Raw genomic sequence first — 17,488 nt, 5'->3', positions numbered from 1 at the left:
GCACCGGGCATGGCCCATGGGAAAAGCTGAAGATACACAGTGAATAGGGAAAGAGCCAGAATGCTGACTACCTTGCAGAACACATGGCACCAGGGGCACCTAGGTGACTCAGTTGGCTGAGCATCTGCCTTGGGCTCAGGTCATGATCCCAGGGTCTTGCAATTGAGCCCCACATCTGGCTCCCTACACAGCAGGGAGTCTACTTCTCCCTCTCCTCCCTAGCTTAAGCTCTGTCACTATCTGTCTTTCTCTCAAACAGATAGATAAAATTAAGGAAAAAAAGAACACATGAACAGAGTGGCTGCTCCCTAGTCTTACAGGGGTTGGAGGAAGGCAGACTGGTGGCTTAAACATGAACCCAGAGAGGTGAGATCACACTTGGGAAGCCTGGGGAAGTACCAGTATGCCACAATGATGGGAAGTTGGGACAGGAAGGGGGGGGCCTTGGGAACAGGGTGCTCCCACTGAGCTGTGCTTTGTCCATACTGTGAGCTTCTACAAAGCAGGGGCTCTATGATTCCTTGCACTCCCTACTAATGCCCACCCCTACACTATGCCCATAGTTGGTGCTGAATAGACAAATGTTGAATAAATTGGTGAATAAATGATACGAGAGAAAAGGACATCCTCTCTTCTCCCAGTGGATATATCCCGGGCTCTTAGGCAAGGAATGGATTTGAGGGCAAATGGGTTGGAGAGTGTGGGATACCTACTATTAAGCAGGGTCTGCCAGCCTGATAGTAGCCCTCTGAGCCTTGCTGATCTACAGAGTCACTGAAGAAACAGGCAATTTAGGGTCACTGCAGAACACCAGCGAGGCAGGAGCATGACCTCCTTTCTCACGGTAGATTGAAAGGCGGCTCCCTTAAACCAAAAATCCTCCTAGGACCTGTCAATGTGACCTTATCTTTTTTTTTTTTTAAGTGTCTTTATGGATATAATTAAAGTAAGGATCTCAAGATAAAATCCACCTGGATTCAGGGGGATCCCTAAATTCAATTATAGGCATCTTTTTAAGAAAAGGGCAGAGGGATATTCAAGACACACATACACAGAGACAACCACCACATGAAGACCAAGGCAGATATTGGAGAGATATGGCCGCAATCCAAGGAATCTTCAGTGGGAGTGTGTTACTGCCCACACCTTGATTTCAGACCTTTGACCTTTAAAACTGTGAGAGAATAAATTTCTGTTATTTTAAGCCACCCAATTTTTGCTACTTTGTTAAGGCAGCCCTAGGAAACCAGAGATACACCAAAATGAAGGGAAGAATTCAGTCTTGGTAAACTTATGCAGCATCTTGCAATCAGAAAGCAGAGAACGACACAGGTCTCATGTCAGCATACACACAAGCTTTGTGTTTTACAGCTTTTTGTTTTCATTTTGAATCCTGTATGATGGTTGCTCTATCATCTTTTCAGTATTTCAGGGCCTTTAACGATCTTAACCTGTCCCTGGAAATGGAAATAGAGAAAGGAAAGGGAGACAGAGAGGGAGGAGAGGAGAGACAGGGAGAAAAGGAGAACAAAGAAAAGAGGAAGAAAGCCACTGTTTGATCTGACCGGCATGCCTGGGTGTCTGGCCAGTTAAAGAAGACATCAGAGGAGACGGGCTGGGATGTTCTCTTGCTCCCAGCCAGAGCTGGCGGGAGGGGAACTCAGCTGCATGAGAAACAGGGCTGGTGAATGAGGAAGTCATCCTGTCAACTGGAGGAAAGAGCCTTTCTCTCTCCCTGGCTATGGGAGGTGGAGGAACTGCCAGTCATGGAGCTTGGACTTTGTCTGGGAACCTGGGTCTCTGTGCAGAGCCTCACCTCCCCCCCCACCCCGCCCCACACGACAGCCACATTGATGGCTTGTCAAGGGCAAAGCTGATGAGAATGGCCCTGGCTGTGGCAGGCAGTGGCCCGAGAAATATACTTGCTGCAGGCAGACAAGTTGGTGAGACCTGTCACAAAACCAGAATGGACAGGGCGGGTAGGAGATAAAGACTGTGATTTAGAGACCTTCTGGGCAAGCTTTGGCAGGTGGTGGGTTGTCTCAGTGAAGGCTCTATAGTGGTGGGCAAAGGCAGTGCCAGATGTCTCCCAGGTCACAGAACCAGAAACCTGGAGTCTTAGGGATATTGGATCTCATGGGGAAAAGGAGGAACCAGCTCTCTCAGATGGCCTGTGATCCCTGCAGGAAACTCTCCTCAGAAAAATACCACGCATGATGGGAGAGACCTTCCCACTGGACATGAAACAAAATTTTTATCTGTGTTCCCCTTTTTCTTCCCTATGAAACTTAGTAAAATGCCAAACTCGACATTTTATTCATTCTTACTTTTTTATTATTTTATCTTTTTGTTCCCCATCCTGTTGGGAAACAGATTTTTAAGTGTTGCTTGGACCACACCAGGGAGCTAAGCATGGCTTAGTGAATAAAAGCACAGACTACAGAGTTGGACAGCCGGGGTTCAAATTCTTACTAGTGTGTGTAGCCTTGGGCAAGTGAGTATACCACTCCGAGCCTCAATTTGGCGTGTTGATGGCCCTTGCCTCAGTTCTCCCACCTGTAAAATGGGAATAACATTCTGACTTTGCAGGGTTGTTATGGGGATTCTATGACATGGATGTTAAGGCTCAGTGTAAGGTGGGCATTTAATCAACGTTGGTTCCTTCCTCTCCCCACGAGGGTGCCCTGCCTTTGGAATGTGTGAGGCAGGAAAAGTCTAGAATCTGAAATGCACACAGGCTGGGTGGCCATCCAGCAGCAGGGAATGCGATTGGTCCACCTTGGACCCGACCCCAGAGCTTGCAGCCAATGGCAGCGTCATTTCTCTGCCCATCCCCTTCTGGTTTCTCCCTGCTTCCCAAAGGCCCTGGAGACCAGCCTGGAGAAGGCTCCCGCAGGGAAACCCTCCATCACTTGACAGCCAGTGTGGGGACAGCACTCACCAGCTCCATGCACCTGCGGCTGGCTTCCGCCTCCCGCTGCACCAGCTCCTCCATGTCCGCCTTCAGCTCCTCCAGGCGCCGCTGGTAATATTGGCTGCTCTCCCGCTGCTGGGACTCGGACTTGGCCGCCTGCGTGAGCTCCTCACCCATCTTGATCAGGCTGTCCCGAAGCCGGATCACCAGGACCTGGAGTCGGGGCGGAGAGCACACATCCCCCTCGTCGGTAGAGGCCAGAGGCGGGAGACAGGGGCCTCCAGGAAGAGAAATCCTGTGCTGAGTCTCTGGGCGTGTAAATAAGGTCATCAAGACGATAATCCTGATTTCTGATACAGAAACGAAGAATTTATTTTAAAAGCCTGAGAAAATGATAATTGCTATACCGCGGGGCAGCCTGGCAGGCGGACAAGCACCCTGGCTTTGAATAGGTGCTAGGTTCAATCTCCACCACTACCTCTTCCTGGTTGTGTGAACCTTGGGCAGGTTATATAACCTCTCTGAGAGACAGGGATGACTGACAGTATTTATGTCCCAGGGAGACTGTCAGAATCGAAAATGTTATGTTATGCAGAACGCTTAGCTCAGTGCCTGGCACACAGAACATTCTAGATAAGGGTTGGGAATTATTAATATTTAGAGCAGCCCTCATCATTTTAGGAAGCTGTGTGGCAGGGAGCACACGAGGCTGGGGAGTCAAAACCCCTTCTCCAGCATGGGTTCGGGTTTCTTGATTTGTAAAATGAGGTGTTTGATCAGATAAACTTACACGAGCTTCCACTCTAATGCTTTATGGCAATTTTCCTTTTTCTGGGGGGGGGAGAAACCAAGAGGACACAATGAGACAGTAAAGAGAAAGGAGCTGTGGGCATCACCATCGCTATAGAAAACAAACCCAAGTGCTATTCTGCAGAATTCATTAGTTGGCCAACAAGCCTGGAGCCAATCGATTCTGATGGGCAAATACTCGAGTGTTGACCTAAAACTGAGCCTACATGAATATTTCAGGCCCTCGCTCTGGTGACTCTGAGCCCCTCTCTCCAGATCAGAGACTGAATAACAGTCTAAAAGAAAAGTTTTACTATTCAATTGCCCTTTGCTTTTCAAATAGCATTTAGCAACAATTTCAAAGGGCAGCGGGGGAAAGGGGCGGTATTAAAAGGAAGAAGAGCAGTTCTCAAATGGTGTCCCCCAAGGAACCTCTTCCTTTCAAGGGCCTGGGATTCTACTAAATTCAAATCATGGTGGCAGAGGGAGAATGTGAACTTGGACATAGACTCTGCCCCTGAAAATTTTTTTCTTATCATTTTATTTCTTCCTTCCTATCCCTTGATTATGCTAGAATCAAATTTTTAAAAAATCTGATAGAGCCCAATATTACGTATACTTAAAATGTAGTAGATCAAAGTTCCATGGTGATCTGCAGAAACCATTATGGCTTGAGGGATCCCTTGAGGTATTCCGGGAAACACTGAGGGTCAATGCAGGGAAGACTCTTTCTCTGTTCTTCATATATAGCAGCCTTCTTAGAGACAAAAGGTCTAATGGGGGCATCAGGAGAATATTTCCAAGTGAGGAATGCAGGCTCCCATTTCTAGATGCACTGTCATCCTGTGGCTCAGCCAGCTGATTACAGAGAAATTATAATCTGGGACCAGAAGGTCCAGCATCAATCTACCCCTGTCACTGACACTACTTGGTTTTATCTTGAATAGGTTACTTGACCTCTCTGGGGACCTCTTGGAGTTCATTCAGTGAGGCCTATCCTACCTGCCCCAAGGTGGTTGCGACCAACATCCCAAGGTGTGGCTACTGAGAAACAGCTTTGACAGAGGCGACGTCCTCTGGTGGTGGCTCGTGTCACTGGCCTGCAGAGCTAAATATGAATGTCATTCACCCTGCCCCAGCCCATCCATGTCTTACCTGCCCTGTTCAAGGTCCAGCATCAATGCCACCTCCTCCTGGAGGCCTCCCTGATTCCCCAGCTTGCAAAAGACCTCCATCCCCCAAGCCTCACAGCTCTCTCACCATCTTATTTTATATTTCACCCACATCTCCAGACAAAAATCTGTTTCCGGAAAGCAGAATCTGCTTTGTACATCTGCCTTTCATCTGCCTAACACGGAACCTGGTACACCCTAAGTGGAAAATAAATTTCTGCTCAAAGCGAGTTTTGTGTGCCTAAGTGCATGAGGGGGTGGATGGAGATGGGGAAAATGGATCAACAGATAAAGATGAGGACAGACAGAGGGGTCAAGGAAGATCTGAAGAAAGGGAAAGACCAGAGAAAGAGAAGACAGACTGGAGAAAGGGGGAAAGAAAAGACAGAAGGGGACTAATGGATGGAGTGATGGCACATGGACATGGATGGAGGGAGATGGAGGTATGTGGGCTGGTTGGATAGGTACTTGTGGGACTGTGAGGTTGAGGGAAGGCAGAAAGGAGGGAGCAGGGGAAGGAACACGAATTGTAGATGCAGGAGGATTATGGATCCAAGGAAAGGCATGAGGGATGGCCGGAGGACGGACAGAGCGAACAGACTTGGCTCTAGGCCTAAGTAATATTTACATGGCCACTGATACCTCAAATCTCTTAATCTGCACTTTCTGGAACTCCGTCTTGTTCTCCAGGTCACAGATGACTGCCTCCTGCCTGCTGACAATGGCTCGATCCACGGTGGACTGCTCCAGGTACTCGATCCGCATCTGAGCCACCTGCAGCTGGAGGTGAACCCGAGAGGTCCGTTGGCCACCCGCTGGCCCCAAGTCCACCCAGCATCAAGACATAGGTGGGACTTGGCCCCAGGCCCATTCACACTGCCTCCTTCTTCGTTCATGTTCAAGGCACAAACACAGACAGTTGGTACCCTCACACCAGACCCTGCCCTCATGTCCCAGAGGCTGGAGGTGATGTTTCTGTGTCTTCAGCCTCTGATATAAGACTTTCCATCAGGTGCTTGCTCACCCTCCTTTCCCTGCTGTGCTAAGAGAGCAAAGCCAGTGTGTGAGCAGCAAACTTGGGCATTCCAGGTCGGCACCGAGAGTGGGCTTGGGAGCCAAGCACGTATATCAGAGTCCAAAGTCAGGCTCTGCCATTTTCCAGCAGGAGGCACCTGGGCAGGCCAGTTCCCCTCCTCGAGCTCATTCTTTCATTTCTGTGTGTGTGGGAGGATTGAAGGCAATTAGTACCTGGTATATCATAAGTACCCAGCAGAGGCCTTGTGCTATTATTGTGGTGTTACTGTTGGTGTTACTCATGCCCATGGACATTTGCTCCCGGCCCCGTCACTTCGACAGAACCTCTTAGCAGGCACATGCAATAGTTCTAGAAAAGCTTTGAGAACTGCATGGATAAGAGCAGCCCACTAGCTAATGAGTGAAATTCAGGAGTATTTGAAAGAATCATGGCCTCAAAGAAAGATTTCACAAAGGATGAGGATCCTGTCTCATCCAGACCAACACTTTCTCCTTGGAAACGTTTCTCAGAGAAAGAAAAATCTTGTATTGGATGGCTGATGAGTTTCACTACACAAGACACATCTGGAGGCTGAATTGACATGAGCAAAAGTCAGTGTGTGTGTGTGTGTGTGTGTGTGTGTGTGTGCATGAGAGAGAGAGAAAGAGAGAGAGAGACGGCTGAGATTGTTCTCAGTTCATTTGCACAACTCAAGTTGAGTGAGTGGACGGATGGATGGATGAATGAGTGACAGTTTCCAGGATCCAAACAGGGAGGTTCTCCCCCCCAAGTGAATACTTTCCTTCCTCCCCACCACCAAAGCAGCTCTGAGCTCTGAGCACGTACATGTTCCTGAAGTTTGTGCTTCTCTTTCTTGGCTTCTTCCAGCTGTAGCTGCAGTTCTTGGATCTGCCCAATGTCAGTAGCAGACTAGTGAGACAATAAATAAATAAATAAATAAATAAATAAATAAATAAATAAATATCACCTTGAGACTTTGCTGGGAAACTACTGCTGGAAAGCCCTTCCACCCCATCCCCACATGTCTAAGACTCTCAGAGCCTCCATGACAATAGTTCATTCCTAAAAAATTACTCCTCGCCTCCTCCCCACAATGTTCCTCACAGTGCCTGCTGAGTCACTCCAGTTATATAAGCCCATGGCTTTGGTCAACCACCCAGCACACAGTCTATCACACACTCTTGAGAGCCCAGAAAGAAATGAGCTTGTCATGGCCCCAGGGCCAGATTCTGAGGAGAGAGGACTCCCAAATGTCAGGTGACTGGGATACTGGCCTTGGCCTCTCTGCACCTCAGTATCCCCATCTGTAAAATGGGCTGATAGGCTCTTCTTAGCTCCTCTACCTAAGGTTTGGTCAGAGATTAAATGAGGCAATGGAGACTATAAAGGTCCTCAAAAAGAAGTAGAACCAAACTGTTAAGCGTGATGATCTCCTAGGAGAGGGATTCCAGGGGGCAGGAGGGCCCATCACTTTCTATTTTCCACATGTCTTTACTGTTTAAATTGCTTATAACATACATATGAACATACTGCTTTGAGTAATGGATCAAACAAACAAGTTTCTCTTTGACCCAAAATAATTGTGAGTCACAAGGGCAGAAGATGGCATAGGCTATTTCTGTGATGGCTGTTCTGACGTTGAAGATATAATTGGCTATTTTTGTTATCATTATTCCTCATTTAGTAGAAATCCCCAAAGATTCCATCTGGGGAGGATGCATTTGAAGTCTGGCAGGCACTGTACCATGGATCCCCTCTGGGGCACAACATGGGGAAGACACTCATTACTCCTGGAGGGAGCTGCTCTCTCTTCTTATGCAGATCAGAAACCTACCAGGGATCCCCATCGCTCATCTGTTGGCTCTATCTCAAAGCCTCTGCTGCACCCCAGCCTGCCACCGTGCCTCCCGATGTGTCCTGGGTCCCCGTCTACCCATGTCCACTCCATGTTCCCGGTACAAGCCGACCACAGTTTTCATTCATCCACCAGCTGTCTACCAGGTGCCCTACTCCATGGCAGCCACCTATCTAGGCTCTGGAATACAGAGCTGGACAAGACAGGAGAATCTGGGGGTGGCATCCTGGCTGACCCTTTCTCTCCTGCTCTTGCCCCTGAAAAATTTGACAATGATTCTCATCACACATAAAATAAAATCCAAACTCATCTCAGCCTATGAGCCCCTGTTCTGGCCCTGCTCTGCTGGCCTCATTGAACTCATCTCTTGCCACACTCTTCTTGCTGGCCTCCTTCCAGCCTCTCAAATGCACCATCTTCGGCCCTTTGCACACACTGTTCCTTCTGCCTAGAACATTTTCCACACAACCCTTACTATTCCACCCAACCTAATTAACTCCTGTTCCTCATCCTGATCTCCATCCAAGAGCCACCTCCTTAGGGAGGCCCTCCCTGACCTCCAGCCTCAGTCAAGATCCACAGAAACATGTTCATTTCCTTTCTGGACTCTAAGCTCACTTTGCAAGCACCTCCTGTGTTCTGGGTGATTATGTGAGAAGGCCTGTCCAGCCCATGAAATTACAGGCAAACACAGGGATGGATGTGCTTCTCTCAATATGGTATCCTTGGCATTTCACACAGTACCTCACACATGGTGGGGGCACAGTAAATATTAAGTAAATGAATAGATATATAAACAGATGTATGGAGAGGTAGATGGATAGAGGAATTGGTGGATGAATGGTCGGATGGATGGATGGATGGATGGATGGATGGATGGATGGATGGGTAGGTGAGTGGCTGAATGGGTAGGTGGGTGGATGGGTAGAGGGATAGGTGGAAGGACGGGTGGGTGGACAAAAATGGGGATAGGTGAGTGGGGAGGACAGATGAGCAGATGAATGGTGGATGAATGAATATTTTGATGGGTAAGTAGAAGGGTGTGGGGGTGGGTGGGTGGATGTGTGGACAGATGTAAAAATAAATCAAATTTTTCTCGGTGGAGATGTCTTCCAGGCATGCACACTCATCTGAAGGTGACGCCCTCCTCCATTAGGACCACATGAAATGTCACAGTTCCTATTTATCATTGTGGCATTTAATTCCTCCAAGGTCCTAAGACCAGAGAGGGGCCCAATCACATCCCTTTTTCAACATCCCCCACCTGCCTGGCCCAAGGCCACCAAGCCATCTTCCACTTCCCACTGTTACCTGAGCAATGAGGTCCTTGTGCTTCTGCATGAGGTCATTCAGGTCATCCTGGTCCTCATCGATGCGCTTCAGCAGGTCTGCTCTTTCAAACTGCAGCCGGTACAGCTGCTCATCCACCTGGCGGGAGGCAGGACAATGTGGGGGTAAGACAGAAGGGTGGATAGGAGCAAGACAGCAGAGTCCTCATGAAGAGCAAAGGGAGGGGGGTTCCCCTGTGAGTGTGTTGGATAAGTGACCACATACCTGAAAGGATGGTCATGATGTGTGTGTGTGTGTGTGTGTGTGTGTGTCGGGGCACCCATGTGGCTATGTGAATGCAGCGTGTGTGTATGTGAATGGATATATGTCTGTATAAGCCCCTGTGGCCTTACATTTTATGTTCATTTTATTTTTTTAAGATTTTATTTATTCATGAGAGACACAGAGAGAGAGGCAGAGACATAGACAGAGGGAGAAACAGGCTCCCTGTGGGGAACCCGATGCAGGACTCAATCCCGGGGTCCCGGGACCACCACCTGAACCAAATGCATATACTCAACCACTGAGCCACCCAAATGCCTCTTTATGTTCATTTTAAATGTCCCTAGGACACACATATGAGTACAAATCCCTGGAATCTCCCTAAGAACTGGGACTTTGCTCTGCTCGGGGATATACCCTCAGTACTAGGCCTGCATACAGCAGGTGCTCAGTAAACAGGTATTGGGTGGGTAGACAAAATTGGATGCATGTTTTACCTATGAGGGCATTTGTGTGTCTGGTGATTTTGTAGGTGAGTGTGCACATTCGTGTGTGTGTGTGTAAATGTTTGTGGGCAAGTTCTCCTTAATCTGGTGCCCATAAAATCTGGAATAAAAGGTCCAAGAGGGATCTTGAGACAAACTTTTGTCTATATATCTGTGGCTATACCTAAACTTTAGGATTTTGCATGCCGAGTAAAAATTGAAGTCAACCTTGTATACAGACAGATGACTTAGAAACGCACACCCAATATTCACCAGTTGTATTAGATTCATGCTATATGTTCATTTCCCCCCATTCGGTGGCAAGCACATAGTAGGTTCATAATAGATGGTTGGGTTCCTTATAGGAGTGAGCCTAAGTGGGCCCACGAGGTACACCTTTGTCTCCACTCTTAAGATTGGACATACACTAACCCAGTTATAATGACCAAGTCCCCTGTAATGGTGGTGAGCACACAGTAGGACCACAGCAGGTGCCTGGGGACCCCTTACAGTTGGCAGCATACTGTGGACACACTGTAGACATTTTTGTTCCCACTTAGGGTACTGAGCAAACATTAGGCTCATACTGAATGCATCCCTACAGTGCTGAGCACACATTAGTTCTACAACAGGTTCCCTTGTCTACCTTTGCAGAGATAAGCACACAGCTGACCCTTATAGATGCCCTTATACCTTTATAATGCTCAGCTCACAGTAGAATGTTTTTACTCTCAGAGAGTTGACCCAGTAAGAACCCAATGAGTGCCTCTTGTCCCTCTTATAGTGCTGAGCACTTGGTGCGCCCATGCTAGCCCCCAGAGCCCTGAGCTGGCCTGGGTCCCCACAGATTCCAAGACAGGACAGGTACCAGGCTCTTATTCCGGGTCATGTTCTCCAGCTCGCTATGCATACTCTCCAGGTCTGCTGCCAGTGCCTTCTGGGTCTTCAGAGCATCCTCACACTTGGCTTCACTCTGCTCCAGCTGCACCAGGCAGGAGGATGCGAAGAGGAGAGAAGAGGAGAGGAGGGAAGGGGAGGGGAGAGAAGGGGAAGGGAACGGAAAGGAAAGGAAGGGAAGGGAAGGGAAGGGAAGGGAAGGAAAGGGAAGGGAAGGGAAGGGAAGGGAAGGGAAGGGAAGGGAAGGGAAGGGAAGGGGAGAAGGGAAGGGAATGGGAGAAGGGAAGGGAAGAGGAGAAGGGAAGGGAAGGGAAGGGAAGGGAAGGGGAGAAGGGAAGGGAATGGGAGAAGGGAAGGGAATGGGAGAAGGGAAGGGAAGGGAAGGGAAGAGGGGAAGGGAAGGGAATGGGAGAAGGGAAGGGAATGGGAGAAGGGAAGGGAATGGGAGAAGGGAAGGGAAGGGAAGAGGAGAAGGGAAGAGAAGGAAAGGGAAGAGGAGAAGGGAAGGGAAGGGAAGAGGAGAAGGGAAGGGAAGGGAAGAGGAGAAGGGAAGGGAAGGGAAGGGAAGAGGAGAAGGGAAGGGAAGGGAAGAGGAGAAGGGAAGGGAAGGGAAGAGGAGAAGGGAAGGGAAGGGAAGGGAAGGGAAGAGGAGAAGGGAAGGGAAGGGAAGGGAAGGGAAGAGGAGAAGGGAAGGGAAGGGAAGGGAAGGGAAGGGAAGGGAAGGGAAGGGAAGGGAAGGGAGGGGAGGGGAGGGGAGGGAGGGGAGGGGAGGGGAGGGGAAGGGAAGAAGAGAAGAGCAGAGCCTCGTGATGTTGCCTCCTTGATGTGCTTCCCCTCTGGCCCAGCCCTTCTCTGGCGGCAGAATAATTTACAGACGATCCTCATGCCTTCAAAACCATCCATCAGCCCACAAGGAGGGGAAGGGAATGTGTTTCCATCTGAGGTGGCCAGGGTCTGAGCTACTCAAAATTTAACAGGCACTGTCCCATGAAATACGGCTAGTCCGTGTCAGTGCCAGGAGCTCGTCCCCAGCTATGTTCAGCAGATATTTGCTGACACCCACTCAGAGCATGCAGGGAACCATCAACCTGGCCCCTGCCCCATGATGCTGGGGGGTGGGGTGGGGTGGGGGTGGAGGATTTGGGCAGGCAGGCAGAGACAGCCTCCCTGAGGAGCACAGGAAGGAAGGCGTGGAGATACTGGGAATACAGGATGAGGTCAGGGAAGGCTTCCTGGAGGAGGTGCTCAAAAGTCAGTGGGAACTTGCCAAGTAAACATTTCTTTATTGTTATTTGTTTTTTTAAAAAATATTATATTTATTTATTTGAGAAATAGCAGAGGACAGCATGAGCTGGGGGAGGGGCAGGGGAAGAGAGAAGGACACTCAAACTCCCTGCTGAGTGGGATTGATCTCAGGACCCTGAGATCATGATCTGAGCCAAAGCCAGATGCTTAATGGACTGAGCCACCCGGATGCTCCCAAGGAGACATTTCTTAAAATGAGGTTTCAGACTTGTAAACTCCCTTGTAAAATATTTGCCATGTGAGCATTTTCCTGGGTTCTTAAAGACTAAGAGCCACTGACCTGAACAAAGTTTCTCTTTGTCACTCTTCTTTCTCATTCATTCACCCACCTGCACACATCTTAGCAACGGGGGGCTATCAAGTAGGTACAAGGACCTACATGGACCCAGAAAACAGACATTCCCTGCTGGAGAAAACCGGGGCACAAACCCTAAGTCCATTCTGCAATTGGCAGTTTCCCCTTGATTTCCAAATCTTAGAATCTCTGAGCAGAAAACAGTCTCAGAAATCGCCTAAGGAAAATGCTCGGAGCTCAGAGAGGGACAGTGGAAGTCACACAGCTGCAAGGAGTGAAGACAGCCGCTTGTATTGTCCATACTAGCAGACTTTTTCACTGCCAGGCCACTGTCCCTCCAAAATAGTTAATAATATTAAAATTGGTGCTCAAATACAGAAAAAAAATTTCTGCACACAATTCCTGGTCCCTGAGGCCACCAAGTTAGTGAGGGGGCCCCATTGATCTATAAAAGGACAACAATTGAGCCAAGGTGGATGCCGCCCCAGGCAACTGGCCAAGGTGGGGACACTCTGTGGGCAGAGCCCACCTTGGGATCATTTTCATCTCCTTCCAAACTGGGCAGAGAATGTCATCCTCAGAGTATCAACAGCTCAGCCCAGATGTTAGAATAATAATAATAATAATAATAACAACAACAACAACAACAAAAGAGAGTGGAGAGAATGGAGGTCACCACCGACTCCAGGATCTTCGGTCAAGTGCCGTGGGGAATGTTCTGATGTTCTGCTGCCATTTTGTCCTGTAATCCGTCGTCTTCCATGTGAGGTGCATACCGCTGAAATCCCATTATACAGATGGGGAAATTAAGGCCCTAACCTCCTCCCACAGCTTTCTCACACTGGTGCCTGGAGTTCCAGCCCCACCTCCCTTGCCAGCAGCCACAGCCACAACCCCCTGCCACCCACCCCTGCCGATTTTCCAAGACCCAAGAACAATGTATTCCTGCTGGGGGTTTGGCACAGGGTGGCCCATTTCCCTCTCTGTGGGGGCTGAGATACACAGAGAGTGACATGGAGCAAGGAGAGGTATCGGCATTGGTAGAGCATCCCGAAAAGGGCAAATGAGACATCAGGCACAGTCTTGTCTTCCCGCAGGCGACCCCCAAGGCCTCTAGCAAGGCAGGGAGGAGGCAAAGAGGGCTGTCTGTGGGCAGGCTGGCAGGGCAAAGCCAGCTCTCAGTTCCCACAGAAGTCAGAGGCCTCACTAAGGAGGGGTATTGAAGCTAAGACCTGAAAGATGCAAGGAGACAGCCGTGCACAGATTGAGGGGGAAGAAAGAGTCCCCTGAGTGGAGGCAGTAGCTGGTGCAAAGGTCCTGAGACAGGATAAGAACACGAGTGAAAGTCATGCTGAGGGACAGAAAGGCAGCCACTGTGACTGAACAGGTAGCTCTACAGGGAAGGGGAGGGGAGAGGATGCTGAAGAAGTGGGTGGGTTGGGGAGCACGTTGGTGGGGCTAGTGACCCAAATGCAAAGTGCTGGTTCATTTTCAATCTGCAGAGAAACCACTAAGGAGGAAGAGGAGGAGGAGGAGGAAGAGGCAGGTAGCATGATCTACCCCCTGGCTGCTATGGGGAGGATAGGCTTTGGTGGACAGGGCTGGAAACAGGGCAGCCAGTGAGGACACACCATGATGTGTGCAAAGAAGAGAAGGTCTGGGCAGGCAGGAGCAGGTGGGCCGTCAGGGGAGGTGACGTCAGCGCTCTCTGACAGTGGAAAGGAGGCATCACACAGGGCCCCGCTGCCAGGCCAAGCTGCTCGGCCTGGGGCCAAGAGACAAGCGAGAGCCACTCTTGGTGACTGAACAGCACAGCACCAAATACGAGGACAGCACTTCCCATCTGCTGAGCTCCTCCTCGGGCTGAGGGTTTTGGCAGCATGATGCCCTGGTCCTCAGAGCCTCCCCAGAGAGAGGAGGCTCTGTTTGTGTCTCCACTTTATAGGCGAAATGATGCATGATTAAGAAATGCTCTTCTTTTCCCCAAGCTGAGCAAGCAGAGAGGGGAATAATTTGTCCCCGGGCAGAGACGGACATGGCTATCGATGTGATTCTTACCTCCTTCTGGGTTAGGGATAGGATTATCTTGGCCCTGATGATTTGGGCATTAATGGTTGCACCTGCTACTGTTGTTTGGGGACTATTTCCAGGGCACTGTGCTTTCTCCGTCTTGCTTCATAAAAGCCCCACAAGACCTCTTAGGAGCAGGGCACCACCGTTAGGACCAGTTGATATATGAGGACACCGGGGCTAGCAGAGGGGAAAGGACTTGCCCATGGTCACACAGCCAGTCAGTGGAGAAGCCTGGCTGGTCCAACTCCAGAGTCCAACCTCTTAACTGCTGGTCTCCACTGTCCCTCATGGAAAACCACCCTCTGGAAGGTCTGGACCACATGGGGAGGATGGGTTGAAATAAAAAAGAAAGCCCTGTTGCAGAGTGAATGGTTAGCTCAGCAGCAGTGCCATGAGGTGCTGGAGACCAGGTCTGGGGGCTCTAGAATATGGGCAATCAGAGACAATGGACAGAACTCGGAAGTTGAATCAATGTGGTGGCACCAAGGAAACACACATCATCCCCGGAGCCTCTTGGAGATAAACAAGTTCATCCCCGAGGGACAAGAGAAGAAACCAAAGCTTACTCGCACTTGCTAAGTGCCAAGTCCCACCAGTGTGGGGGCCAGAGCTTGGGCACAGAACCAGAGCTGGGGGATCGGCCTCTCTCAGCTGGTCACTTAACCTCGTGTCTCAGTATCCTCGCCTGTAAAATGGGGAGAGTCACACCATAGGGTCTATGTGAACCCTCGTAGTGAGTGAGTGAAATCAGGGCAGCACCTGCTACTGAGAAAACCCTAGAAAAGTAATGGTGGTTGTTACTGCTATTTGTCCCTTTCTTTCCCTGATCAGCCTAAGAAATAGGGGATTTCAACCCCACTTTAGGGGTCAAGAGAATGAAAGAAATGGCAGCTGAATGAGCCGTCAAGTTCCCCTCACTGGGATGAGGCAGGGCCTGGGCTCCCAACGTTTCAGGAACAGTATCAGGCTTCCTGGCAGACTGGGTGGGAAGAGAGAGGGTACCAACCCTGGAGGCACCCAAGCCAGTAGGATCAGAATGAGCAAGACCAGAAACAGCCTCCCTCGCCCAGCCCGAGTTCTCCGCTGGGCAGGCTCCAGGCTGCTGCCGACAAGCCATCTAAATGCTGAGCTTTAAAAATTTCAATTTATTATACTTTAGGGAGCGGGAAGAAATACAGGGCCATCTCAGGCTGATTTTCCATTATGGATGACCCGCTGTAAGAATAACTCACCGCATGTTATTTCCATATGGGGGCTGTTTGAGTGACATTTTTATGAAGTCGGGTGGCAAGTCATGTTGGGGCTGAGATCAGACCCTTCAGGGCAGTGACACTGCCCACCGCCTCTTTGCAAACGCCTTCCCTTCCCGGGAGGTGCTCCAGGAGGGGCAGTCAAGAGAGCAGAAAGGAACTGGGCCACTGGGCAGGACTCCCTTTGGGAAGGGCTATTGGGGTCCACCCTCCGGTCCTCGCAGCCAGTGTGGCAAAGAGGATCCCAGGGGGAGCAGATCTCACATCTTTTGGCTCGAAGTTCACCATCCACGTGCACGGATGAGCCCTTGAGGGTTCCCTGTCAGACCTCCAAGATACAAGTTGGGGAGTGTTAGGAGAATGAAGTCCCTGGTGATTTCCATCCATTTCCAGACCTGGCATGGTGCTGAAGATAGAGAGGTCAAGTGACTTCCTGAAGGTCTCACAAGTACAAGGGCGGCAGGCCTGGGATATGACTCCAACTCTAAGCCATTACACTGCATTCCCTCTATAACAGTAGCACTCACGACAGATGCTTAATGGGGAAATTTTGTGATGTGTCTGCACAACATCCACTCTCCCTTCTTTGGATAGGAGCACCCCATCTTCTCTGCAAAAAAAAAAAGTGCATCCTCCAAATGTCCATGTGCTTTTGATGGAGCTGACCCCCTCCCCAGAGCTATCAAGTTCTAAGAAGGGAATGCAACTCAGCCTAGCCAATCAGAGCATCACTTCCTGTTGGCCAGAGGGCTTAGTTGTGGGATAATAGCACGGCTGACACCAGGATTTTTGCTGGGACTGTGGAAGCGAAGTTCTTTTTTTGTGATGCAGAATGTAAGCTTGGAGTGTTTGGTGGCCCTCTTCCTAGCAAGAAAGAAAATACTTCCTAGAATAGAAGGTGACATTGAAGGTGCAAAGGCAAGAAACACATTCTTGATGATGTGGTTGGAGCACCTAGATCCAGGCAAGCCTGAAGGCAGCTTTCGCCTCAGAACTTTTCAGATATTTTGGCCAATAACTTCACTTGTCCTGCTTGAGCCAATTGGAGCTGTGTGGCTGGGCACCAGATACAGATGAGTGAACAGGTTAGAGGAGAAGTACGTGCACAGTGTCAGCCACAGAGTAAACCCATGAAACCACTGGTGATAGTGTTCATTGATCCTATCCTGCCAAAAATATTGGATCAAAGTAGCTCTGTCCAAAACCCTGTGATAGAATAGCGATCATTCATTCTTTATCTATGCTGTGTATGGATCCCTCCCTATAAGGGGATAAGTATTGCCCCTTCCAGATCGCTCAGTGGGGAAATGAGGAGGGAATGCGAGTTCTCCCACATTGACTATATGAGGCACCATTGGGGCCACTTGGTGTTCATTATCACTATGGCCCACAGCAGCCCTGCACAGCGGGAATCGGCCCACACCCTGTTACAAAGGAGGAAAGTGTACCCCCAGCAGGGGAAGGGACTTGCACAGGGTCAGATTCAAGTCAATGGGACTCTGAGCCTAAGCTCTCCCTGGGCCACCACCCAGCCTACTCTGCACACAAGTCTTTCCCTCCTGTTGAGTTCATCCTCTGCGTTCTCTCTGCAACATCCCCCCCCCTCCTTTCATTCCCCAGGAGGGCAATTGAGATTCCCATCACATATACATCAACTACAACCCGATGAATAGCATTACTTTCCTATGCAAAGCCATCTGCCTGCTTTAAATACCTGGCGAAAATGTTTGCTTTGGACTTATTAAGCTACTAGATGAGTGGGCTAGGCATATGGAATGAGGCAGGGAGAGGGGGAAATGCTGATATTTCAGTGGAGCAGTTAGAACCTGGATTTCTGGGTTCGGCTGAACAACCCGGAGGATTTAA

General features: G+C 49.7%; 1 protein-coding gene across 1 annotated transcript in view; it reads right to left on the bottom strand.

The window, feature by feature from the left end:
• Window positions 1–17,488, bottom strand: part of MYO18B (myosin XVIIIB) — a gene marked incomplete at its 5' end in the record, with an annotated part of 239,487 nt that overhangs the window by 67,675 nt on the left and 154,324 nt on the right. The window contains 5 exons of the mRNA XM_049102131.1: window positions 2,942–3,127; window positions 5,518–5,655; window positions 6,737–6,820; window positions 9,078–9,194; window positions 10,671–10,784. Of these exons, the coding sequence (XP_048958088.1) occupies window positions 2,942–3,127; window positions 5,518–5,655; window positions 6,737–6,820; window positions 9,078–9,194; window positions 10,671–10,784 (639 nt within the window). The remainder of the gene's footprint in view (window positions 1–2,941; window positions 3,128–5,517; window positions 5,656–6,736; window positions 6,821–9,077; window positions 9,195–10,670; window positions 10,785–17,488) is intronic.

Source organism: Canis lupus, chromosome 26 (assembly GCF_003254725.2).
Source record: "Canis lupus dingo isolate Sandy chromosome 26, ASM325472v2, whole genome shotgun sequence".
NCBI classification, from domain to species: Eukaryota; Metazoa; Chordata; class Mammalia; order Carnivora; family Canidae; genus Canis; species Canis lupus.
Note: the sequence above shows the minus strand (reverse complement) of the source record. Positions and strands in the feature narration are given on the sequence as shown.